The 24,642-nt window shown below is 54.8% G+C and overlaps 3 protein-coding genes and 1 long non-coding RNA gene across 4 annotated transcripts in view; 1 reads left to right on the forward strand and 3 right to left on the reverse strand.

The window, feature by feature from the left end:
- Positions 1-3,036: 3,036 nt before the first annotated feature.
- On the reverse strand, positions 3,037-7,838 carry LOC145527763 (uncharacterized). The gene is made up of 3 exons (XM_081545833.1): positions 7,669-7,838; positions 6,957-7,269; positions 3,037-6,699 (listed from the first exon to the last, which is right to left on the reverse strand). The coding sequence occupies exons 1-3, from the start codon at positions 7,801-7,803 to the stop codon at positions 6,077-6,079; spliced, it is 1,071 nt and encodes a 356-aa protein (XP_081401959.1). The 5' UTR covers positions 7,804-7,838; the 3' UTR covers positions 3,037-6,076.
- A 4,541-nt stretch (positions 7,839-12,379) lies between these two features.
- On the reverse strand, positions 12,380-18,764 carry LOC145527714 (uncharacterized). Its single transcript, XM_081545776.1, has 3 exons — positions 15,309-18,764; positions 14,597-14,909; positions 12,380-14,339 (listed from the first exon to the last, which is right to left on the reverse strand). Exons 1-3 carry the CDS (start codon positions 15,717-15,719, stop codon positions 13,717-13,719), a joined length of 1,347 nt encoding a protein of 448 aa, XP_081401902.1. The 5' UTR covers positions 15,720-18,764; the 3' UTR covers positions 12,380-13,716.
- A 292-nt stretch (positions 18,765-19,056) lies between these two features.
- Positions 19,057-24,642, forward strand: part of LOC145527777 (uncharacterized) — a 170,297-nt gene continuing 164,711 nt past the window's right edge. The window contains exon 1 of the long non-coding RNA XR_014069858.1: positions 19,057-19,302. This is a non-coding gene — a long non-coding RNA (uncharacterized LOC145527777). The remainder of the gene's footprint in view (positions 19,303-24,642) is intronic.
- LOC145527715 (uncharacterized) lies at positions 19,690-23,450 on the reverse strand. Its single transcript, XM_081545777.1, has 3 exons — positions 22,945-23,450; positions 22,233-22,545; positions 19,690-21,975 (listed from the first exon to the last, which is right to left on the reverse strand). The coding sequence occupies exons 1-3, from the start codon at positions 23,353-23,355 to the stop codon at positions 21,353-21,355; spliced, it is 1,347 nt and encodes a 448-aa protein (XP_081401903.1). The 5' UTR covers positions 23,356-23,450; the 3' UTR covers positions 19,690-21,352.

Raw genomic sequence — 24,642 nt, forward strand, 5'->3', positions numbered from 1 at the left:
CTGGCCCGGCCTGGGGCTGCCCGTGTTACCTTTCTGTTTCTCCAGGCAAAGGGCCAGAGGCCTCTCGGGGGTGTCCTGAGCCAACGTCGACAGGGTGCCCACGCACACTGCCTGTGAGCTCTCCTGAGGCCCCGGCCTCTGGGCAGGTGCAAACAGCAGAACATCTTGGCAGCAAGTGATCTGGCTGGGGGCTCCTCTCCGCTCTGGAGGCCTGGATGCCCGGATTGCGGGTTCTGTTGGGTTCTGTTGCCGGCAGGTGACATCATCTCCTGGGGTTCGTGCTGAGGTCCCTTCCCCAAAACTTCCCAAGGGAATCTCTGGGTTTCTGACTGCTCGATCACCCCCCTTAGGCCATGTGCAGGCACAGTGACACCCACACGGCCCAGCCCACAGCCCTGGGGAGGCCTGGGTTCAGCCAGGGCCTGAGCTCCGAGGACCATGCTGCTCTCAGACCAGGCTCCTTCTTCTCATATGTGGTGTGGCCCTTGACAACCATATGCCCCTCAGGGTTTCCCCAGTCTCTCCATCTGCAGAGTGGGGGTCATTCTCCCATCTGCTTCCTAGGCCTGTCGGCCTACGAGCAGCTCCATGCCTTTCCACCTGGGGCCGATATCACGTGGAGCTCGTGCGCTGAGACTTCAGAAAGAAAGATTCCATCCAGGGCTGGCACAGCACAGAATGGGGCAGAACGAGGCCTGGATGCGCCGTGGTACCCAGGAAAAGGCACTCCCCCTCCTGACTGTTTTGAGACCCCGCATCCAAGTTGGAGGACCGAAAGGAAGACTCGAAGGTCTCCCTCTCTTATAGAAAAGAGTAGCCAACTTTCTGGTCCTCTGTTTCCATTGAGATTCTGTTGAAGTGTCCCAGCTCGGCTTCTGCGGGTGGCTGAGCTTCTACTGGCTCCCTGCGTTCTTGTCTTTTCCTCTCCAAACCTTCCGTCCTTTTCCCCCTTCTGGGGTGGAAGGGCGCTGTCATTGCTTCTACCTTCGAGACAGATTGAGGAAAAGTCTGGACCATCGACTCCTTTCCTCTCTTTGGTTCCGTGTCTCTCTCTGGCTGTGTCCCTCTCTTTTCCTTTCTCAATTCCGTCTGTGTCTTCCTCTTTCTCTCTCGTGTGTGGATGGATGGATGGATGCTAGGGATGCACATGTATATGATTAGATGAGGGTTATGTTTTAGGGATAGGTTAGAGGGAGAGAAAGGCTTTAGGTCAGAGTTGGTCATGGGGGAAGGGTCAAGGGTGGTGGTGGTGTTTCTTGGAATCTGAGTGCTGTGCATTCTTCGTCTCTTTCCATATGAACCCCTTCTCAGATACACCACTTGCAAGGAGTCTCTCGTGTTCCGTTTCCTATCTTTTGCATTTGTGAATGCTTAGCTTCTCTGTTGTGAAGAGGTTCCATTGGATGGAAACCCAGTGGTGTACTTCGTTTACCTCTTTCCCTTACTTGAAGAGACCCATTTCGACCTCCGCCCAGCAAATGGCAAGGAGACTCTGATGTTAAGGAGCCTTTGACCTACGCTTCTTTCTAGCTATCTCATGACATCAGTCTTTAGGGTGAGGTTTTTCCCCGATATTGAGGTGGTATGAGATCAAAACCAATAGCGTTCTTCAGATGTAGCTGTCTGGTTTTCCCATGGACATTGATTGAAGAGGCTTTCCTGTTCCCATTTGGATATTCTCCCCGTCTGTGTCAGAGATGAGTTGACCATGGATGCTGGGGTTTGTTTCTGGACCCTCAACTTTATTCCATCGATCTGGATCTGTGTGTGTTGTTGTATTCCCAATAGCATACTGTCCTGCTGCTGCTGCTGCTGCGGCTAAGTCACTTCAGTCGTGTCTGACTCTGCATGACCCCATGGCCTGCAGCCTACCAGGCTCCTCCGTCCAGGACATTTTCCAGGCAAGAGTACTGGAGTGGGTCGCCATTGCCTTCTCCGATACTCTCCTGAGGATCCTAGTTTGGTCGTCTAATTTCCTTTCACACAACCTTGGATGTCCGTATCGGGGCTTTTTCGTCGGATTGTATTGACAATGTAGGCTCCTTTCTGTTTCCGTACCCCCTTTGCAATTCTTTGTTCGGTGCGAAAATGCATTGGCATTTTGGGAGGAATAGCATGGAAGCTGTGGATTGCCATGTGGGGCTGTGACATGATTTTCCCAATAGGAATTCTTTCAAGCCCTGAGCACAGCTTCTCTTTCCAGTGATTGGTGTGGGCTTGATCTTCCTCCTTCCATCTCTCGCCGTTTTGTGAGAACAGGTCCATCCTTCCCTTCTGGGGTAGATGGACTCGTGGGTATCACTTCAGTGAATGGCATTGTCAGTGGGGGTGATAATTCCCTTCTCATTGGAAGACTTTGCTGTGAGTATTAGAAATGCAAGTGACTTCTCTTCCCCTTCCTCCCTGTCCATGTCTCAGAGCCACCGGGAAACAGAGGCCTCATCCACGGTCACACAGGCCTGAGGGGGTGCAACTAGACTGTTGTTTCTTCAGGCCCTCAGTGCTGGACATCATCCGGGATACTCTGTGTGTGTCTTCCTCCGTCTGGTGTCCCTTCAGACCTTTCCCTAGTTTTCACAGGCTTGTTGTGTTGGCGTTCTTTGTCTGTTTGGAGACACATCCTTGATAAGCTTTGTGTTTCCACTCATTCGTCTCGCGATGTATGACCTGTCTTTTGCTTTTGTCATGAGGTCTTTCCCACAGTAGATATCTTTGATTTTGCAAAGTCCACTGTATTCTCTGGGGTTTTTTTTGTGGACTGCCTTTTAGTTTTGTGTGTGAAGACTCAAAGCACGTGTCCGGTTTCTGCTCATTGTTCTTCTAGATTTGTGACAAGTTTTCATGGAAAGTTTGTCTAGGGATAACTGGAAGTGAACTCGGTGTAAGGTGTCCAGTCTCCATCTCCATTCATGTCATCCCCTGCAGTTTCCAATTCCCTGTTCCTGAGTGGTTTTGGAGACCTTGTGGGAAGGTTGGTTGCATTGGAGTTTGCATTTCCACCTTGATTCGATTCACACTGTTCTGCCCTCAGGGACACTGTCAAGGGGGAGTGAGGAGCAGCCTGCACTTCCAGCAGTGACCACACGGTGGGGCGAGTGCTGCTCTCCCCTCTGGGAGCCCCAGGCCACAGGCATCCCAGTGAGGAGCCAGCTCTGTGCTCAGCTGAAAGGAGTTAGTTAGTCTCTCAGGAGCCTCTGAGCCCTTGCCTTTGGATCACCCAGGGTGGGCATTTACTGGGACAGAAAAAATTGCCCTGAATTCCATGGACGGAAGAGCCTGGCTGTGTAGAGTTCGTGAGTTGCCGTGAATCAGACACAACTGAGGACACAAAAATTCAATAGATTAAAACACTTTTTGGGGGTGGGGGGGAGTGAAAGAGGGTGATGTGGGTTTTTTTGTCTTATATAACAGCCAAGGGAAATCTAGTTTAAACCTAAATTCACATAGATGGGAAAGGTATATCTCTCCGTCACCCTATTTAAAAAAAAAAAACCTACTAAACTTTTCTGAAAGTTTATTTAGTAGCTTCCTTGAGCAGTTTACTGTGGAGCATTTTTTTTTTTTTTCTGTGACATTGGCCTCATTAAAAAGTACGGTTTGCCTTTACTGGATAATTTTGTTCATTGGTTTCTTAGGGAACCTTGGTAATATTTGAGTTTCCTGGGGAGTATGGTCACATGACCTGGCCCTGGCCAATCGGTGCGTTCCACCTCCCTGGCCACTGTGATTGGCTCCGGGCTGGGGCAGTGCCCAATCGGGGCCCAGGGCCGGGCCTCCCGTTGGAAACCAGGGGAAGACGAGCTCTCGTCCTGCTGGGGTAGGGGAAGGGGTGGGGCCGGGGCAGGTCAGGCTCCAGCAGTGGGAGGGGCTTGAGGTCCGCCTGCGGCAGTTGGTGACGTTCCTGCTCCCCTCAGGGCAGAGCCGCCGGCCTGAGAATGAGGGCGCTGCTGAGCCCAGGGCCTGGGATGGCCCGTTGCTGCTGTGGTCCCAGAGCTCCACCCGAGACCTGAGGGAAGCCGTCTGCCCGTGAGTCCTCTCCCACTTTTCTGTCAGCTTGTTTGAAGCATGCTGGGTTTTCTGCCCAGCTGGCTAAGGGGAGTCCCTGGAAATGCAAGGGTGTGGGTTTTGGCAGACTTCAGGGAAGACATGCCAGATGAGGCTGGGAGACTCCAGGTTAATCTGGATTCAGGAGATATCTCTTCGGGCCAGCTAGTAATTGTAGGATAAGCCTAATGAGCCTTCAGAGGATGAAGAGAGTAACGTGCCAAGGTAGCAATCGATGTCCTCATTCGAGAGGATGAAGCTGGTGCTCAGAGAAGGGGGGAACTTGGCCACAGCAAGGAGGTGTGCACCCAGACAGGACCCCCCAGATCCGGCCATTGGAGCTCAGGGAGGCCACTGGTGTGGCTTGTCCCTGTGGCAGGGGCCGAGGCAGGCAGCCCACCCTGATTCCTGCGGGGGCCTGACTTGGGAAGTGCCATCTGGTAGCTTTGAGACTCACCAAACCAAATTGCACTGGAGAGAGGAGGGACACCTTCCTTCATCCACCCCCCACCCCCGCCGGATTCCCACATACCCTGACCCCTTTCTCTTGATTTCGGAGCCATTTCCAGAGTCCCGCTCATATGACCTCATTCGAAGTGCACTGTGGACGAGCTGCCATCTGCAGCTGCTACCACAGCAGCCAAGGGCTTTAGCTCCCGACTACCTCCCTTCCTTTGGAACTTGGGGGCCCTCTACTCCCCACTTGCACACCACAGACCTTTGCTGAGGATTGTGGGGACCCTCACTCAGTTTGCAGCACGTTGTAGCCATCCCTGTCCTCCCTTGAAACTCAGCTTGTGAGCTCCTTTGGAGCAGCGTGGCCCACCTGGCTGCAACGGAAGACACAGCTGACAGTGAAACAACAGCTTAGATCTGAGAGCCGGAAAGCTCTGTCAAAAGGGACCTCCCTCTTCACACCGTAGAGGCTGTAGGAGCCGCCAGGCTTTCGGAACCAGTGCTGGGGCCAAAATGACTCCACAGCTGTTTTCCTTCCTGGGGAGGGTTCTGGCTCGAGCGGGAATGGCTCAAGTCTCCTAAGGTTCTGAAAGCCCACTGTGTGCAGATTCACGGTACACAGAGAGGAAAAGGTGGAGTCCTACCCTGGAGGTGGTCACAGCTCACGGATGAGCCAGGCAGGCAGGCAGGCAGGGCATGAGAACACCTGAGCTGCCTTCATGAGTGAATGGTGTGGGGGCAGAGGAAGAGAAGCCGGTCTGCTCCCTCGTGTGGTGCCCAGGGCAGGTTGTCCCCAGAGGAAACCCTTACGACGGTGAGGACTATCACTGCTGTTTCCCAAGGGGTTCCGTCGGTGCGTGTCTTCCCCGGAGCGGTCAGGCCGTCTCTCAAGTACACTGGCCATGGGCATTGCCTCTCCTTGGAACTTCCCATGTGTTTCTCTTTTTTATGGAACAGTGATTTTCTAGAGTGGTTCTGGGCCACAAGGATGTTGGGTCATTTTCTAGCCTTCTGTCATGAAGAACGCTTTCCTGGGCATGGGGGTGGTTTGTTGTTCCAGCTCCCTTTCTTGGCTTCTTTTGGGAGCTGGTGCAACAAGAGGAGCTCAGCCTCTGCCTTCTGGCTGAGATGTCACCCTTCAAACAGCAATGCCTGCCTGGAGATAATGATGGCAGTTGCCAAAAGGGCTTCGTTTGGCACATGGTATCTTGAAAGGACGTACACCGTCCTTTCAGCTATCAAAGGCTAGTTCAAATGACATAAAAATGAGAACTCTCCAATGGAGTCTTACAGTAGGTGGAGAGTCCGAAAAACACTCCTTCAGTCATTTCACTGAGAGTCATTGATTGGGGACACCAAGAATATAGGAAGGAATGCAGAAAGAAAAGATGAAATTGTGTTCAGGATCGGGGGGAGGGATGAACAGGGCGTGCTTGCTTGCCTTGAATCCAGGCTTTGTTGGGGGGTGGGGCATAAAGATCGAACGGGTCTGAAACTACAAAGTGGTGATGGTAACACAGTATCACCAGAGTTACACAACAGTGATCCCAGATTGCAACAATGATGAAAAAGTTTACTAATCCCAACTTAACCAACAAAAATACAGGAAACCATACAAAAAATAAAACATCACCAGAAAGGTGGAAACAAACCAAATGCAAAGCAGTTCAGGGGAAAGGAACTCCATGTCCCCTGGGGGCAGACCGAGTTGCCGGCATCCACGGTGAGCAGACAGGGATGGAGGCTGCAGAGCCGACCGCTCCCCTGGACGTGGTGTTTCCGGCAAGGGCTCTGGGTCTCTGTCCAGAGCGGGGGCTCTTTCTCCCTGCAGGGCTGGGTGAGTGATCGTGGGCATCTGGGTGTTGCGCGGGAGCCAGGGCAGGCTCTCCCTGCCGAGGCAGTGACTCCTCCTCTGCCTCGGGTTCTCTTGCCAAAGCCCGAGCAGGTAGAGGTGCACGTGGAGGTGGAGGTTCTCGCTGAGGGGGTGGGACATCAGTGCCTGGGGCTGGGGGTCCTGCAGGCACGGAGATCCGATCTGCCCGGTGTGCTGGCCAGTACCCAGCTGGCCTGGTGTCTCTGCGAGGGCAAGTCTCGGTTCTCCATCTGCCCTCGGTGGATCCCTGGGTCCTGCACCTGGAGCCACCACCTCTTTAGGGACAGGTCTGGGAAGTGGAGCCTGGTTCCAGTTGGAGGCCAGTGCTAGAGTTGGGGGAGAAGCAAAGTTTGCCCACAGGCCAGCCTTGGCATGTGCGTACCCCGGGACAGAAACCTTCCAAGAGGTTCCCAAAGAATACCCAGCGTCAGATGTCTTTTGGGACTGAAGTGTGCAAGATGGGGGGCGGGGGGTGTGAGGCCAGCGCTTGCTGCAGGCCCAGCAGCAGCTTTCGGGGACTCGTCCCTGTGTAGCTCAGCACCCCTCCCCACACACTCCCGTGCACCAGCCCCAGCGTCCTCACCTCTGTGCTCTGGCGTGCTGGGCTCCAGGTCCTCCTGGTGCCTCAGAGGCCGGGGTTCTCTGGACTCTGGGTCGGAGCCGGGTGTGCTGAGCTCCGTGGCAGCCTCAGACTGGGCCGCCGGCTGTATCCTGGGCGGTGTCTCGGCAGCAGGCCTTCCCCACCTCCGCGTCTCCCCCGGTGGGGCTGATGCCTCCGTGGGCACGCTGACCTGGAGCCTGCACTGGGCCTCACGGGCGGGCGGGTGGTGCTCCGACCCCTCCCTCTGAGAGCTGGATGGGGTGTCCCCGTCCTCGGCCTCATCACGTGGGAAGCTCTGCAACGACAGTGACCGTCAGCCAGCCATGCTGGGAGTTTTCCGAGCTGGGCCTGGCCAGTGGAGCCGCTGCTTCTGCCTGCTCGAACTTCTCTTCCCAGAAGGGTCAGAGACGTGTGTCTGCTCAGATCCCCACCCGGGAGGAAAGAGACCCATCTGAGGGTGTGAGGTCAGCCTGGCGGGCCGGCGCTGCCCACACTCTCCCCATCCCGCCCAGCCTGCTCTCCCCTGGGGTGTGGACACAACTTGTCCACAGGCTTCTGACCCCACATCCGCCTGGGCTTCCTTGAGGGGGACACAGCCCGAGAAACCCGCATCCCCACACACAGGCAAAGGACCCGGTGTTTCCGGGTGGCATGGGAGAGGTGGCCTGGCCCGGCCTGGGGCTGCCCGTGTTACCTTTCTGTTTCTCCGGGCAAAGGGCCAGAGGCCTCTCGGGGGTGTCCTGAGCCAACGTTGACAGGGTGCCCACGCACACTGCCTGTGAGCTCTCCTGAGGCCCCGGCCTCTGGGCAGGGGCAAACAGCAGAACATCTTGGCAGCAAGTGATCTGGCTGGGGGCTCCTCTCCGCTCTGGAGGCCTGGATACCCGGATTGCGGGTTCTGTTGGGTTCTGTTGCCGGCAGGTGACATCATCTCCTGGGGTTCGTGCTGAGGTCCCTTCCCCAAAACTTCCCAAGGGAATCTCTGTGTTTCTGACTGCTCGATCACCCCCCTTAGGCCATGTGCAGGCACAGTGACACCCACACGGCCCAGCCCACAGCCCTGGGGAGGCCTGGGTTCAGCCAGGGCCTGAGCTCCGAGGACCATGCTGCTCTCAGACCAGGCTCCTTCTTCTCATAAGTGGTGTGGCCCTTGACAACCATATGCCCCTCAGGGTTTCCCCAGTCTCTCCATCTGCAGAGTGGGGGTCATTCTCCCATCTGCTTCCTAGGCCTGTCGGCCTACGAGCAGCTCCATGCCTTTCCACCTGGGGCCGATATCACGTGGAGCTCGTGCGCTGAGACTTCAGAAAGAAAGATTCCATCCAGGGCTGGCACAGCACAGAATGGGGCAGAACGAGGCCTGGATGCGCCGTGGTACCCAGGAAAAGGCACTCCCCCTCCTGACTGTTTTGAGACCCCGCATCCAAGTTGGAGGACCGAAAGGAAGACTCGAAGGTCTCCCTCTCTTATAGAAAAGAGTAGCCAACTTTCTGGTCCTCTGTTTCCATTGAGATTCTGTTGAAGTGTCCCAGCTCGGCTTCTGCGGGTGGCTGAGCTTCTACTGGCTCCCTGCGTTCTTGTCTTTTCCTCTCCAAACCTTCCGTCCTTTTCCCCCTTCTGGGGTGGAAGGGCGCTGTCATTGCTTCTACCTTCGAGACAGATTGAGGAAAAGTCTGGACCATCGACTCCTTTCCTCTCTTTGGTTCCGTGTCTCTCTCTGGCTGTGTCCCTCTCTTTTCCTTTCTCAATTCCGTCTGTGTCTTCCTCTTTCTCTCTCGTGTGTGGATGGATGGATGGATGCTAGGGATGCACATGTATATGATTAGATGAGGGTTATGTTTTAGGGATAGGTTAGAGGGAGAGAAAGGCTTTAGGTCAGAGTTGGTCATGGGGGAAGGGTCAAGGGTGGTGGTGGTGTTTCTTGGAATCTGAGTGCTGTGCATTCTTCGTCTCTTTCCATATGAACCCCTTCTCAGATACACCACTTGCAAGGAGTCTCTCGTGTTCCGTTTCCTATCTTTTGCATTTGTGAATGCTTAGCTTCTCTGTTGTGAAGAGGTTCCATTGGATGGAAACCCAGTGGTGTACTTCGTTTACCTCTTTCCCTTACTTGAAGAGACCCATTTCGACCTCCGCCCAGCAAATGGCAAGGAGACTCTGATGTTAAGGAGCCTTTGACCTACGCTTCTTTCTAGCTATCTCATGACATCAGTCTTTAGGGTGAGGTTTTTCCCCGATATTGAGGTGGTATGAGATCAAAACCAATAGCGTTCTTCAGATGTAGCTGTCTGGTTTTCCCATGGACATTGATTGAAGAGGCTTTCCTGTTCCCATTTGGATATTCTCCCCGTCTGTGTCAGAGATGAGTTGACCATGGATGCTGGGGTTTGTTTCTGGACCCTCAACTTTATTCCATCGATCTGGATCTGTGTGTGTTGTTGTATTCCCAATAGCATACTGTCCTGCTGCTGCTGCTGCTGCGGCTAAGTCACTTCAGTCGTGTCTGACTCTGCATGACCCCATGGCCTGCAGCCTACCAGGCTCCTCCGTCCAGGACATTTTCCAGGCAAGAGTACTGGAGTGGGTCGCCATTGCCTTCTCCGATACTCTCCTGAGGATCCTAGTTTGGTCGTCTAATTTCCTTTCACACAACCTTGGATGTCCGTATCGGGGCTTTTTCGTCGGATTGTATTGACAATGTAGGCTCCTTTCTGTTTCCGTACCCCCTTTGCAATTCTTTGTTCGGTGCGAAAATGCATTGGCATTTTGGGAGGAATAGCATGGAAGCTGTGGATTGCCATGTGGGGCTGTGACATGATTTTCCCAATAGGAATTCTTTCAAGCCCTGAGCACAGCTTCTCTTTCCAGTGATTGGTGTGGGCTTGATCTTCCTCCTTCCATCTCTCGCCGTTTTGTGAGAACAGGTCCATCCTTCCCTTCTGGGGTAGATGGACTCGTGGGTATCACTTCAGTGAATGGCATTGGCAGTGGGGGTGATAATTCCCTTCTCATTGGAAGACTTTGCTGTGAGTATTAGAAATGCAAGTGACTTCTCTTCCCCTTCCTCCCTGTCCATGTCTCAGAGCCACCGGGAAACAGAGGCCTCATCCACGGTCACACAGGCCTGAGGGGGTGCAACTAGACTGTTGTTTCTTCAGGCCCTCAGTGCTGGACATCATCCGGGATACTCTGTGTGTGTCTTCCTCCGTCTGGTGTCCCTTCAGACCTTTCCCTAGTTTTCACAGGCTTGTTGTGTTGGCGTTCTTTGTCTGTTTGGAGACACATCCTTGATAAGCTTTGTGTTTCCACTCATTCGTCTCGCGATGTATGACCTGTCTTTTGCTTTTGTCATGAGGTCTTTCCCACAGTAGATATCTTTGATTTTGCAAAGTCCACTGTATTCTCTGGGTTTTTTTTTGTGGACTGCCTTTTAGTTTTGTGTGTGAAGACTCAAAGCACGTGTCCGGTTTCTGCTCATTGTTCTTCTAGATTTGTGACAAGTTTTCATGGAAAGTTTGTCTAGGGATAACTGGAAGTGAACTCGGTGTAAGGTGTCCAGTCTCCATCTCCATTCATGTCATCCCCTGCAGTTTCCAATTCCCTGTTCCTGAGTGGTTTTGGAGACCTTGTGGGAAGGTTGGTTGCATTGGAGTTTGCATTTCCACCTTGATTCGATTCACACTGTTCTGCCCTCAGGGACACTGTCAAGGGGGAGTGAGGAGCAGCCTGCACTTCCAGCAGTGACCACACGGTGGGGCGAGTGCTGCTCTCCCCTCTGGGAGCCCCAGGCCACAGGCATCCCAGTGAGGAGCCAGCTCTGTGCTCAGCTGAAAGGAGTTAGTTAGTCTCTCAGGAGCCTCTGAGCCCTTGCCTTTGGATCACCCAGGGTGGGCATTTACTGGGACAGAAAAAATTGCCCTGAATTCCATGGACGGAAGAGCCTGGCTGTGTAGAGTTCGTGAGTTGCCGTGAATCAGACACAACTGAGGACACAAAAATTCAATAGATTAAAACACTTTTTGGGGGTGGGGGGGAGTGAAAGAGGGTGATGTGGGTTTTTTTGTCTTATATAACAGCCAAGGGAAATCTAGTTTAAACCTAAATTCACATAGATGGGAAAGGTATATCTCTCCGTCACCCTATTTAAAAAAAAAAAACCTACTAAACTTTTCTGAAAGTTTATTTAGTAGCTTCCTTGAGCAGTTTACTGTGGAGCATTTTTTTTTTTTTTTCTGTGACATTGGCCTCATTAAAAAGTACGGTTTGCCTTTACTGGATAATTTTGTTCATTGGTTTCTTAGGGAACCTTGGTAATATTTGAGTTTCCTGGGGAGTATGGTCACATGACCTGGCCCTGGCCAATCGGTGCGTTCCACCTCCCTGGTCACTGTGATTGGCTCCGGGCTGGGGCAGTGCCCAATCGGGGCCCAGGGCCGGGCCTCCCGTTGGAAGCCAGGGGAAGACGAGCTCTCGTCCTGCTGGGGTAGGGGAAGGGGTGGGGCCGGGGCAGGTCAGGCTCCAGCAGTGGGAGGGGCTTGAGGTCCGCCTGCGGCAGTTGGTGACGTTCCTGCTCCCCTCAGGGCAGAGCCGCCGGCCTGAGAATGAGGGCGCTGCTGAGCCCAGGGCCTGGGATGGCCCGTTGCTGCTGTGGTCCCAGAGCTCCACCCGAGACCTGAGGGAAGCCGTCTGCCCGTGAGTCCTCTCCCACTTGTCTGTCAGCTTGTTTGAAGCATGCTGGGTTTTCTGCCCAGCTGGCTAAGGGGAGTCCCTGGAAATGCAAGGGTGTGGGTTTTGGCAGACTTCAGGGAAGACATGCCAGATGAGGCTGGGAGACTCCAGGTTAATCTGGATTCAGGAGATATCTCTTCGGGCCAGCTAGTAATTGTAGGATAAGCCTAATGAGCCTTCAGAGGATGAAGAGAGTAACGTGCCAAGGTAGCAATCGATGTCCTCATTCGAGAGGATGAAGCTGGTGCTCAGAGAAGGGGGGAACTTGGCCACAGCAAGGAGGTGTGCACCCAGACAGGACCCCCCAGATCCGGCCATTGGAGCTCAGGGAGGCCACTGGTGTGGCTTGTCCCTGTGGCAGGGGCCGAGGCAGGCAGCCCACCCTGATTCCTTCGGGGGCCTGACTTGGGAAGTGCCATCTGGTAGCTTTGAGACTCACCAAACCAAATTGCACTGGAGAGAGGAGGGACACCTTCCTTCATCCACCCCCCACCCCCGCCGGATTCCCACATACCCTGACCCCTTTCTCTTGATTTCGGAGCCATTTCCAGAGTCCCGCTCATATGACCTCATTCGAAGTGCACTGTGGACGAGCTGCCATCTGCAGCTGCTACCACAGCAGCCAAGGGCTTTAGCTCCCGACTACCTCCCTTCCTTTGGAACTTGGGGGCCCTCTACTCCCCACTTGCACACCACAGACCTTTGCTGAGGATTGTGGGGACCCTCACTCAGTTTGCAGCACGTTGTAGCCATCCCTGTCCTCCCTTGAAACTCAGCTTGTGAGCTCCTTTGGAGCAGCGTGGCCCACCTGGCTGCAACGGAAGACACAGCTGACAGTGAAACAACAGCTTAGATCTGAGAGCCGGAAAGCTCTGTCAAAAGGGACCTCCCTCTTCACACCGTAGAGGCTGTAGGAGCCGCCAGGCTTTCGGAACCAGTGCTGGGGCCAAAATGACTCCACAGCTGTTTTCCTTCCTGGGGAGGGTTCTGGCTCGAGCGGGAATGGCTCAAGTCTCCTAAGGTTCTGAAAGCCCACTGTGTGCAGATTCACGGTACACAGAGAGGAAAAGGTGGAGTCCTACCCTGGAGGTGGTCACAGCTCACGGATGAGCCAGGCAGGCAGGCAGGCAGGGCATGAGAACACCTGAGCTGCCTTCATGAGTGAATGGTGTGGGGGCAGAGGAAGAGAAGCCGGTCTGCTCCCTCGTGTGGTGCCCAGGGCAGGTTGTCCCCAGAGGAAACCCTTACGACGGTGAGGACTATCACTGCTGTTTCCCAAGGGGTTCCGTCGGTGCGTGTCTTCCCCGGAGCGGTCAGGCCGTCTCTCAAGTACACTGGCCATGGGCATTGCCTCTCCTTGGAACTTCCCATGTGTTTCTCTTTTTTATGGAACAGTGATTTTCTAGAGTGGTTCTGGGCCACAAGGATGTTGGGTCATTTTCTAGCCTTCTGTCATGAAGAACGCTTTCCTGGGCATGGGGGTGGTTTGTTATTCCAGCTCCCTTTCTTGGCTTCTTTTGGGAGCTGCTGCAACAAGAGGAGCTCAGCCTCTGCCTTCTGGCTGAGATGTCACCCTTCAAACAGCAATGCCTGCCTGGAGATAATGATGGCAGTTGCCAAAAGGGCTTCGTTTGGCACATGGTATCTTGAAAGGACGTACACCGTCCTTTCAGCTATCAAAGGCTAGTTCAAATGACATAAAAATGAGAACTCTCCAATGGAGTCTTACAGTAGGTGGAGAGTCCGAAAAACACTCCTTCAGTCATTTCACTGAGAGTCATTGATTGGGGACACCAAGAATATAGGAAGGAATGCAGAAAGAAAAGATGAAATTGTGTTCAGGATCGGGGGGAGGGATGAACAGGGCGTGCTTGCTTGCCTTGAATCCAGGCTTTGTTGGGGGGTGGGGCATATAGATCGAACGGGTCTGAAACTACAAAGTGGTGATGGTAACACAGTATCACCAGAGTTACACAACAGTGATCCCAGATTGCAACAATGATGAAAAAGTTTACTAATCCCAACTTAACCAACAAAAATACAGGAAACCATACAAAAAATAAAACATCACCAGAAAGGTGGAAACAAACCAAATGCAAAGCAGTTCAGGGGAAAGGAACTCCATGTCCCCTGGGGGCAGACCGAGTTGCCGGCATCCACGGTGAGCAGACAGGGATGGAGGCTGCAGAGCCGACCGCTCCCCTGGACGTGGTGTTTCCGGCAAGGGCTCTGGGTCTCTGTCCAGAGCGGGGGCTCTTTCTCCCTGCAGGGCTGGGTGAGTGATCGTGGGCATCTGGGTGTTGCGCGGGAGCCAGGGCAGGCTCTCCCTGCCGAGGCGGTGACTCCTCCTCTGTCTCGGGTTCTCTTGCCAAAGCCCGAGCAGGTAGAGGTGCACGTGGAGGTGGAGGTTCTCGCTGAGGGGGTGGGACATCAGTGCCTGGGGCTGGGGGTCCTGCAGGCACGGAGATCCGATCTGCCCGGTGTGCTGGCCAGTACCCAGCTGGCCTGGTGTCTCTGCGAGGGCAAGTCTCGCTTCTCCATCTGCCCTCGGTGGATCCCTGGGTCCTGCACCTGGAGCCACCACCTCTTTAGGGACAGGTCTGGGAAGTGGAGCCTGGTTCCAGTTGGAGGCCAGTGCTAGAGTTGGGGGAGAAGCAAAGTTTGCCCACAGGCCAGCCTTGGCATGTGCGTACCCCGGGACAGAAACCTTCCAAGAGGTTCCCAAAGAATACCCAGCGTCAGATGTCTTTTGGGACTGAAGTGTGCAAGATGGGGGGCGGGGGGTGTGAGGCCAGCGCTTGCTGCAGGCCCAGCAGCAGCTTTCGGGGACTCGTCCCTGTGTAGCTCAGCACCCCTCCCCACACACTCCCGTGCACCAGCCCCAGCGTCCTCACCTCTGTGCTCTGGCGTGCTGGGCTCCAGGTCCTCCTGGTGCCTCAGAGGCCGGGGTTCTCTGGACTCTGGGTCGGAGCCGGGTGTGCTGAGCTCCGTGGCAGCCTCAGACTGGGCCGCCGGCTGTATCCTGGGCGGTGTCTCGGCAGCAGGCCTTCCCCACCTCCGCGTCTCCCCCGGTGGGGCTGATGCCTCCGTGGGCACGCTGACCTGGAGCCTGCACTGGGCCTCACGGGCGGGCGGGTGGTGCTCCGACCCCTCCCTCTGGGAGCTGGATGGGGTGTCCCCGTCCTCGGCCTCGTCACGTGGGAAGCTCTGCAACGACAGTGACCGTCAGCCAGCCATGCTGGGAGTTTTCCGAGCTGGGCCTGGCCAGTGGAGCCGCTGCTTCTGCCTGCTCGAACTTCTCTTCCCAGAAGGGTCAGAGACGTGTGTCTGCTCAGATCCCCACCCGGGAGGAAAGAGACCCATCTGAGGGTGTGAGGTCAGCCTGGCGGGCCGGCGCTGCCCACACTCTCCCCATCCCGCCCAGCCTGCTCTCCCCTGGGGTGTGGACACAACTTGTCCACAGGCTTCTGACCCCACATCCGCCTGGGCTTCCTTGAGGGGGACACAGCCCGAGAAACCCGCATCCCCACACACAGGCAAAGGACCCGGTGTTTCCGGTTGGCATGGGAGAGGTGGCCTGGCCCGGCCTGGGGCTCCCCGTGTTACCTTTCTGTTTCTCCGGGCAAAGGGCCAGAGGCCTCTCGGGGGTGTCCTGAGCCAACGTCGACAGGGTGCCCACGCACACTGCCTGTGAGCTCTCCTGAGGCCCCGGCCTCTGGGCAGGGGCAAACAGCAGAACATCTTGGCAGCAAGTGATCTGGCTGGGGGCTCCTCTCCGCTCTGGAGGCCTGGATACCCGGATTGCGGGTTCTGTTGGGTTCTGTTGCCGGCAGGTGACATCATCTCCTGGGGTTCGTGCTGAGGTCCCTTCCCCAAAACTTCCCAAGGGAATCTCTGTGTTTCTGACTGCTCGATCACCCCCCTTAGGCCATGTGCAGGCACAGTGACACCCACACGGCCCAGCCCACAGCCCTGGGGAGGCCTGGGTTCAGCCAGGGCCTGAGCTCCGAGGACCATGCTGCTCTCAGACCAGGCTCCTTCTTCTCATAAGTGGTGTGGCCCTTGACAACCATATGCCCCTCAGGGTTTCCCCAGTCTCTCCATCTGCAGAGTGGGGGTCATTCTCCCATCTGCTTCCTAGGCCTGTCGGCCTACGAGCAGCTCCATGCCTTTCCACCTGGGGCCGATATCACGTGGAGCTCGTGCGCTGAGACTTCAGAAAGAAAGATTCCATCCAGGGCTGGCACAGCACAGAATGGGGCAGAACGAGGCCTGGATGCGCCGTGGTACCCAGGAAAAGGCACTCCCCCTCCTGACTGTTTTGAGACCCCGCATCCAAGTTGGAGGACCGAAAGGAAGACTCGAAGGTCTCCCTCTCTTATAGAAAAGAGTAGCCAACTTTCTGGTCCTCTGTTTCCATTGAGATTCTGTTGAAGTGTCCCAGCTCGGCTTCTGCGGGTGGCTGAGCTTCTACTGGCTCCCTGCGTTCTTGTCTTTTCCTCTCCAAACCTTCCGTCCTTTTCCCCCTTCTGGGGTGGAAGGGCGCTGTCATTGCTTCTACCTTCGAGACAGATTGAGGAAAAGTCTGGACCATCGACTCCTTTCCTCTCTTTGGTTCCGTGTCTCTCTCTGGCTGTGTCCCTCTCTTTTCCTTTCTCAATTCCGTCTGTGTCTTCCTCTTTCTCTCTCGTGTGTGGATGGATGGATGGATGCTAGGGATGCACATGTATATGATTAGATGAGGGTTATGTTTTAGGGATAGGTTAGAGGGAGAGAAAGGCTTTAGGTCAGAGTTGGTCATGGGGGAAGGGTCAAGGGTGGTGGTGGTGTTTCTTGGAATCTGAGTGCTGTGCATTCTTCGTCTCTTTCCATATGAACCCCTTCTCAGATACACCACTTGCAAGGAGTCTCTCGTGTTCCGTTTCCTATCTTTTGCATTTGTGAATGCTTAGCTTCTCTGTTGTGAAGAGGTTCCATTGGATGGAAACCCAGTGGTGTACTTCGTTTACCTCTTTCCCTTACTTGAAGAGACCCATTTCGACCTCCGCCCAGCAAATGGCAAGGAGACTCTGATGTTAAGGAGCCTTTGACCTACGCTTCTTTCTAGCTATCTCATGACATCAGTCTTTAGGGTGAGGTTTTTCCCCGATATTGAGGTGGTATGAGATCAAAACCAATAGCGTTCTTCAGATGTAGCTGTCTGGTTTTCCCATGGACATTGATTGAAGAGGCTTTCCTGTTCCCATTTGGATATTCTCCCCGTCTGTGTCAGAGATGAGTTGACCATGGATGCTGGGGTTTGTTTCTGGACCCTCAACTTTATTCCATCGATCTGGATCTGTGTGTGTTGTTGTATTCCCAATAGCATACTGTCCTGCTGCTGCTGCTGCTGCGGCTAAGTCACTTCAGTCGTGTCTGACTCTGCATGACCCCATGGCCTGCAGCCTACCAGGCTCCTCCGTCCAGGACATTTTCCAGGCAAGAGTACTGGAGTGGGTCGCCATTGCCTTCTCCGATACTCTCCTGAGGATCCTAGTTTGGTCGTCTAATTTCCTTTCACACAACCTTGGATGTCCGTATCGGGGCTTTTTCGTCGGATTGTATTGACAATGTAGGCTCCTTTCTGTTTCCGTACCCCCTTTGCAATTCTTTGTTCGGTGCGAAAATGCATTGGCATTTTGGGAGGAATAGCATGGAAGCTGTGGATTGCCATGTGGGGCTGTGACATGATTTTCCCAATAGGAATTCTTTCAAGCCCTGAGCACAGCTTCTCTTTCCAGTGATTGGTGTGGGCTTGATCTTCCTCCTTCCATCTCTCGCCGTTTTGTGAGAACAGGTCCATCCTTCCCTTCTGGGGTAGATGGACTCGTGGGTATCACTTCAGTGAATGGCATTGTCAGTGGGGGTGATAATTCCCTTCTCATTGGAAGACTTTGCTGTGAGTATTAGAAATGCAAGTGACTTCTCTTCCCCTTCCTCCCTGTCCATGTCTCAGAGCCACCGGGAAACAGAGGCCTCATCCACGGTCACACAGGCCTGAGGGGGTGCAACTAGACTGTTGTTTCTTCAGGCCCTCAGTGCTGGACATCATCCGGGATACTCTGTGTGTGTCTTCCTCCGTCTGGTGTCCCTTCAGACCTTTCCCTAGTTTTCACAGGCTTGTTGTGTTGGCGTTCTTTGTCTGTTTGGAGACACATCCTTGATAAGCTTTGTGTTTCCACTCATTCGTCTCGCGATGTATGACCTGTCTTTTGCTTTTGTCATGAGGTCTTTCCCACAGTAGATATCTTTGATTTTGCAAAGTCCACTGTATTCTCTGGGGTTTTTTTGTGGACTGCCTTTTAGTTTTGTGTGTGAAGACTCAAAGCACGTGTCCGGTTTCTGCTCATTGTTCTTCTAGATTTGTGACAAGTTTTCATGGAAAGTTTGTCTAGGGATAACTGGAAGTGAACTCGGTGTAAGGTGTCAAGTCTCCATCTCCATTCATGTCATCCCCTGCAGTTTCCAATTCCCTGTTCCTGAGTGGTTTTGGAGACCTTGTGGGAAGGTTGGTTGCATTGGAGTTTGCATTTCCACCTTGATTCGATTCACACTGTTCTGCCCTCAGGGACACTGTCAAGGGGGAGTGAGGAGCAGCCTGCACTTCCAGCAGTGACCACACGGTGGGGCGAGTGCTGCTCTCCCCTCTGGGAGCCCCAGGCCACAGGCATCCCAGTGAGGAGCCAGCTCTGTGCTCAGCTGAAAGGAGTTAGTTAGTCTCTCAGGAGCCTCTGAGCCCTTGCCTTTGGATCACCCAGGGTGGGCATTTACTGGGACAGAAAAAATTGCCCTGAATTCCATGGACGGAAGAGCCTGGCTGTGTAGAGTTCGTGAGTTGCCGTGAATCAGACACAACTGAGGACACAAAAATTCAATAGATTAAAACACTTTTTGGGGGTGGGGGGGAGTGAAAGAGGGTGATGTGGGTTTTTTTGTCTTATATAACAGCCAAGGGAAATCTAGTTTAAACCTAAATTCACATAGATGGGAAAGGTATATCTCTCCGTCACCCTATTTAAAAAAAAAAAACCTACTAAACTTTTCTGAAAGTTTATTTAGTAGCTTCCTTGAGCAGTTTACTGTGGAGCATTTTTTTTTTTTCTGTGACATTGGCCTCATTAAAAAGTACGGTTTGCCTTTACTGGATAATTTCGTTCATTGGTTTCTTAGGGAACCTTGGTAATATTTGAGTTTCCTGGGGAGTATGGTCACATGACCTGGCCCTGGCCAATCGGTGCGTTCCACCTCCCTGGCCACTGTGATTGGCTCCGGGCTGGGGCAGTGCCCAATCGGGGCCTAGGGCCGGGCCTCCCGTTGGAAGCCAGGGGAAGACGAACTCTCGTCCTGCTGGGGTAGGGGAAGGGGTGGGGCCGGGGCAGGTCAGGCTCCAGCAGTGGGAGGGGCTTGAGGTCCGCCTGCGGCAGTTGGTGACGTTCCTGCTCCCCTCAGGGCAGAGCCGCCGGCCTGAGAATGAGGGCGCTGCTGAGCCCAGGGCCTGGGATGGCCCGTTGCTGCTGTGGTCCCAGAGCTCCACCCGAGACCTGAGGGAAGCCGTCTGCCCGTGAGTCCTCTCCCACTTGTCTGTCAGCTTGTTTGAAGCATGCTGGGTTTTCTGCCCAGCTGGCTAAGGGGAGTCCCTGGAAATGCAAGGGTGTGGGTTTTGGCAGACTTCAGGGAAGACATGCCAGATGAGCCTGGGAGACTCCAGGTTAATCTGGATTCAGGAGATATCTCTTCGGGCCAGCTAGTAATTGTAGGATAAGCCTAATGAGCCTTCAGAGGATGAAGAGAGTAACGTGCCAAGGTAGCAATCGATGTCCTCATTCGAGAGGATGAAGCTGGTGCTCAGAGAAGGGGGGAACTTGGCCACAGCAAGGAGGTGTGCACCCAGACAGAACCCCCCAGATCCGGCCATTGGAGCTCAGGGAGGCCACTGGTGTGGCTTGTCCCTGTGGCAGGGGCCGAGGCAGGCAGCCCACCCTGATTCCTGCGGGGGCCTGACTTGGGAAGTGCCATCTGGTAGCTTTGAGACTCACCAAACCAAATTGCACTGGAGAGAGGAGGGACACCTTCCTTCATCCACCCCCCACCCCCGCCGGATTCCCACATACCCTGACCCCTTTCTCTTGATTTCGGAGCCATTTCCAGAGTCCCGCTCATATGACCTCATTCGAAGTGCACTGTGGACGAGCTGCCATCTGCAGCTGCTACCACAGCAGCCAAGGGCTTTAGCTCCCGACTACCTCCCTTCCTTTGGAACTTGGGGGCCCTCTACTCCCCACTTGCACACCACAGACCTTTGCTGAGGATTGTGGGGACCCTCACTCAGTTTGCAGCACGTTGTAGCCATCCCTGTCCTCCCTTGAAACTCAGCTTGTGAGCTCCTTTGGAGCAGCGTGGCCCACCTGGCTGCAACGGAAGACACAGCTGACAGTGAAACAACAGCTTAGATCTGAGAGCCGGAAAGCTCTGTCAAAAGGGACCTCCCTCTTCACACCGTAGAGGCTGTAGGAGCCGCCAGGCTTTCGGAACCAGTGCTGGGGCCAAAATGACTCCACAGCTGTTTTCCTTCCTGGGGAGGGTTCTGGCTCGAGCGGGAATGGCTCAAGTCTCCTAAGGTTCTGAAAGCCCACTGTGTGCAGATTCACGGTACACAGAGAGGAAAAGGTGGAGTCCTACCCTGGAGGTGGTCACAGCTCACGGATGAGCCAGGCAGGCAGGCAGGCAGGGCATGAGAACACCTGAGCTGCCTTCATGAGTGAATGGTGTGGGGGCAGAGGAAGAGAAGCCGGTCTGCTCCCTCGTGTGGTGCCCAGGGCAGGTTGTCCCCAGAGGAAACCCTTACGACGGTGAGGACTATCACTGCTGTTTCCCAAGGGGTTCCGTCGGTGCGTGTCTTCCCCGGAGCGGTCAGGCCGTCTCTCAAGTACACTGGCCATGGGCATTGCCTCTCCTTGGAACTTCCCATGTGTTTCTCTTTTTTATGGAACAGTGATTTTCTAGAGTGGTTCTGGGCCACAAGGATGTTGGGTCATTTTCTAGCCTTCTGTCATGAAGAACGCTTTCCTGGGCATGGGGGTGGTTTGTTGTTCCAGCTCCCTTTCTTGGCTTCTTTTGGGAGCTGGTGCAACAAGAGGAGCTCAGCCTCTGCCTTCTGGCTGAGATGTCACCCTTCAAACAGCAATGCCTGCCTGGAGATAATGATGGCAGTTGCCAAAAGGGCTTCGTTTGGCACATGGTATCTTGAAAGGACGTACGCCGTCCTTTCAGCTATCAAAGGCTAGTTCAAATGACATAAAAATGAGAACTCTCCAATGGAGTCTTACAGTAGGTGGAGAGTCCGAAAAACACTCCTTCAGTCATTTCACTGAGAGTCATTGATTGGGGACACCAAGAATATAGGAAGGAATGCAGAAAGAAAAGATGAAATTGTGTTCAGGATCGGGGGGAGGGATGAACAGGGCGTGCTTGCTTGCCTTGAATCCAGGCTTTGTTGGGGGGTGGGGCATATAGATCGAACGGGTCTGAAACTACAAAGTGGTGATGGTAACACAGTATCACCAGAGTTACACAACAGTGATCCCAGATTGCAACAATGATGAAAAAGTTTACTAATCCCAACTTAACCAACAAAAATACAGGAAACCATACAAAAAATAAAACATCACCAGAAAGGTGGAAACAAACCAAATGCAAAGCAGTTCAGGGGAAAGGAACTCCATGTCCCCTGGGGGCAGACCGAGTTGCCGGCATCCACGGTGAGCAGACAGGGATGGAGGCTGCAGAGCCGACCGCTCCCGTGGACGTGGTGTTTCCGGCAAGGGCTCTGGGTCTCTGTCCAGAGCGGGGGCTCTTTCTCCCTGCAGGGCTGGGTGAGTGATCGTGGGCATCTGGGTGTTGCGCGGGAGCCAGGGCAGGCTCTCCCTGCCGAGGCGGTGACTCCTCCTCTGTCTCGGGTTCTCTTGCCAAAGCCCGAGCAGGTAGAGGTGCACGTGGAGGTGGAGGTTCTCGCTGAGGGGGTGGGACATCAGTGCCTGGGGCTGGGGGTCCTGCAGGCACGGAGATCCGATCTGCCCGGTGTGCTGGCCAGTACCCAGCTGGCCTGGTGTCTCTGCGAGGGCAAGTCTCGCTTCTCCATCTGCCCTCGGTGGATCCCTGGGTCCTGCACCTGGAGCCACCACCTCTTTAGGGACAGGTCTGGGAAGTGGAGCCTGGTTCCAGTTGGAGGCCAGTGCTAGAGTTGGGGGAGAAGCAAAGTTTGCCCACAGGCCAGCCTTGGCATGTGCGTACCCCGGGACAGAAACCTTCCAAGAGGTTCCCAAAGAATACCCAGCGTCAGATGTCTTTTGGGACTGAAGTGTGCAAGATGGGGGGCGGGGGGTGTGAGGCCAGCGCTTGCTGCAGGCCCAGCAGCAGCTTTCGGGGACTCGTCCCTGTGTAGCTCAGCACCCCTCCCCACACACTCCCGTGCACCAGCCCCAGCGTCCTCACCTCTGTGCTCTGGCGTGCTGGGCTCCAGGTCCTCCTGGTGCCTCAGAGGCCGGGGTTCTCTGGACTCTGGGTCGGAGCCGGGTGTGCTGAGCTCCGTGGCAGCCTCAGACTGGGCCGCCGGCTGTATCCTGGGCGGTGTCTCGGCAGCAGGCCTTCCCCACCTCCGCGTCTCCCCCGGTGGGGCTGATGCCTCCGTGGGCACGCTGACCTGGAGCCTGCACTGGGCCTCACGGGCGAGCGGGTGGTGCTCCGACCCCTCCCTCTGGGAGCTGGATGGGGTGTCCCCGTCCTCGGCCTCGTCACGTGGGAAGCTCTGCAACGACAGTGACCGTCAGCCAGCCATGCTGGGAGTTTTCCGAGCTGGGCCTGGCCAGTGGAGCCGCTGCTTCTGCCTGCTCGAACTTCTCTTCCCAGAAGGGTCAGAGACGTGTGTCTGCTCAGATCCCCACCCGGGAGGAAAGAGACCCATCTGAGGGTGTGAGGTCAGCCTGGCGGGCCGGCGCTGCCCACACTCTCCCCATCCCGCCCAGCCTGCTCTCCCCTGGGGTGTGGACACAACTTGTCCACAGGCTTCTGACCCCACATCCGCCTGGGCTTCCTTGAGGGGGACACAGCCCGAGAAACCCGCATCCCCACACACAGGCAAAGGACCCGGTGTTTCCGGGTGGCATGGGAGAGGTGGCCTGGCCCGGCCTGGGGCTCCCCGTGTTACCTTTCTGTTTCTCCGGGCAAAGGGCCAGAGGCCTCTCGGGGGTGTCCTGAGCCAACGTCGACAGGGTGCCCACGCACACTGCCTGTGAGCTCTCCTGAGGCCCCGGCCTCTGGGCAGGGGCAAACAGCAGAACATCTTGGCAGCAAGTGATCTGGCTGGGGGCTCCTCTCCGCTCTGGAGGCCTGGATACCCGGATTGCGGGTTCTGTTGGGTTCTGTTGCCGGCAGGTGACATCATCTCCTGGGGTTCGTGCTGAGGTCCCTTCCCCAAAACTTCCCAAGGGAATCTCTGGGTTTCTGACTGCTCGATCACCCCCCTTAGGCCATGTGCAGGCACAGTGACACCCACACGGCCCAGCCCACAGCCCTGGGGAGGCCTGGGTTCAGCCAGGGCCTGAGCTCCGAGGACCATGCTGCTCTCAGACCAGGCTCCTTCTTCTCATAAGTGGTGTGGCCCTTGACAACCATATGCCCCTCAGGGTTTCCCCAGTCTCTCCATCTGCAGAGTGGGGGTCATTCTCCCATCTGCTTCCTAGGCCTGTCGGCCTACGAGCAGCTCCATGCCTTTCCACCTGGGGCCGATATCACGTGGAGCTCGTGCGCTGAGACTTCAGAAAGAAAGATTCCATCCGGGGCTGGCACAGCACAGAATGGGGCAGAACGAGGCCTGGATGCGCCGTGGTACCCAGGAAAAGGCACTCCCCCTCCTGACTGTTTTGAGACCCCGCATCCAAGTTGGAGGACCGAAAGGAAGACTCGAAGGTCTCCCTCTCTTATAGAAAAGAGTAGCCAACTTTCTGGTCCTCTGTTTCCATTGAGATTCTGTTGAAGTGTCCCAGCTCGGCTTCTGCGGGTGGCTGAGCTTCTACTGGCTCCCTGCGTTCTTGTCTTTTCCTCTCCAAACCTTCCGTCCTTTTCCCCCTTCTGGGGTGGAAGGGCGCTGTCATTGCTTCTACCTTCGAGACAGATTGAGGAAAAGTCTGGACCATCGACTCCTTTCCTCTCTTTGGTTCCGTGTCTCGCTCTGGCTGTGTCCCTCTCTTTTCCTTTCTCAATTCCGTCTGTGTCTTCCTCTTTCTCTCTCGTGTGTGGATGGATGGATGGATGCTAGGGATGCACATGTATATGATTAGATGAGGGTTATGTTTTAGGGATAGGTTAGAGGGAGAGAAAGGCTTTAGGTCAGAGTTGGTCATGGGGGAAGGGTCAAGGGTGGTGGTGGTGTTTCTTGGAATCTGAGTGCTGTGCATTCTTCGTCTCTTTCCATATGAACCCCTTCTCAGATACACCACTTGCAAGGAGTCTCTCGTGTTCCGTTTCCTATCTTTTGCATTTGTGAATGCTTAGCTTCTCTGTTGTGAAGAGGTTCCATTGGATGGAAACCCAGTGGTGTACTTCGTTTACCTCTTTCCCTTACTTGAAGAGACCCATTTCGACCTCCGCCCAGCAAATGGCAAGGAGACTCTGATGTTAAGGAGCCTTTGACCTACGCTTCTTTCTAGCTATCTCATGACATCAGTCTTTAGGGTGAGGTTTTTCCCCGATATTGAGGTGGTATGAGATCAAAACCAATAGCGTTCTTCAGATGTAGCTGTCTGGTTTTCCCATGGACATTGATTGAAGAGGCTTTCCTGTTCCCATTTGGATATTCTCCCCGTCTGTGTCAGAGATGAGTTGACCATGGATGCTGGGGTTTGTT

The sequence above is a fragment of the Giraffa tippelskirchi genome, chromosome 11 (assembly GCF_054371585.1).
Source record: "Giraffa tippelskirchi isolate mGirTip1 chromosome 11, T2T-mGirTip1v1.2.pri, whole genome shotgun sequence".
Taxonomy (NCBI): domain Eukaryota; kingdom Metazoa; phylum Chordata; class Mammalia; order Artiodactyla; family Giraffidae; genus Giraffa; species Giraffa tippelskirchi.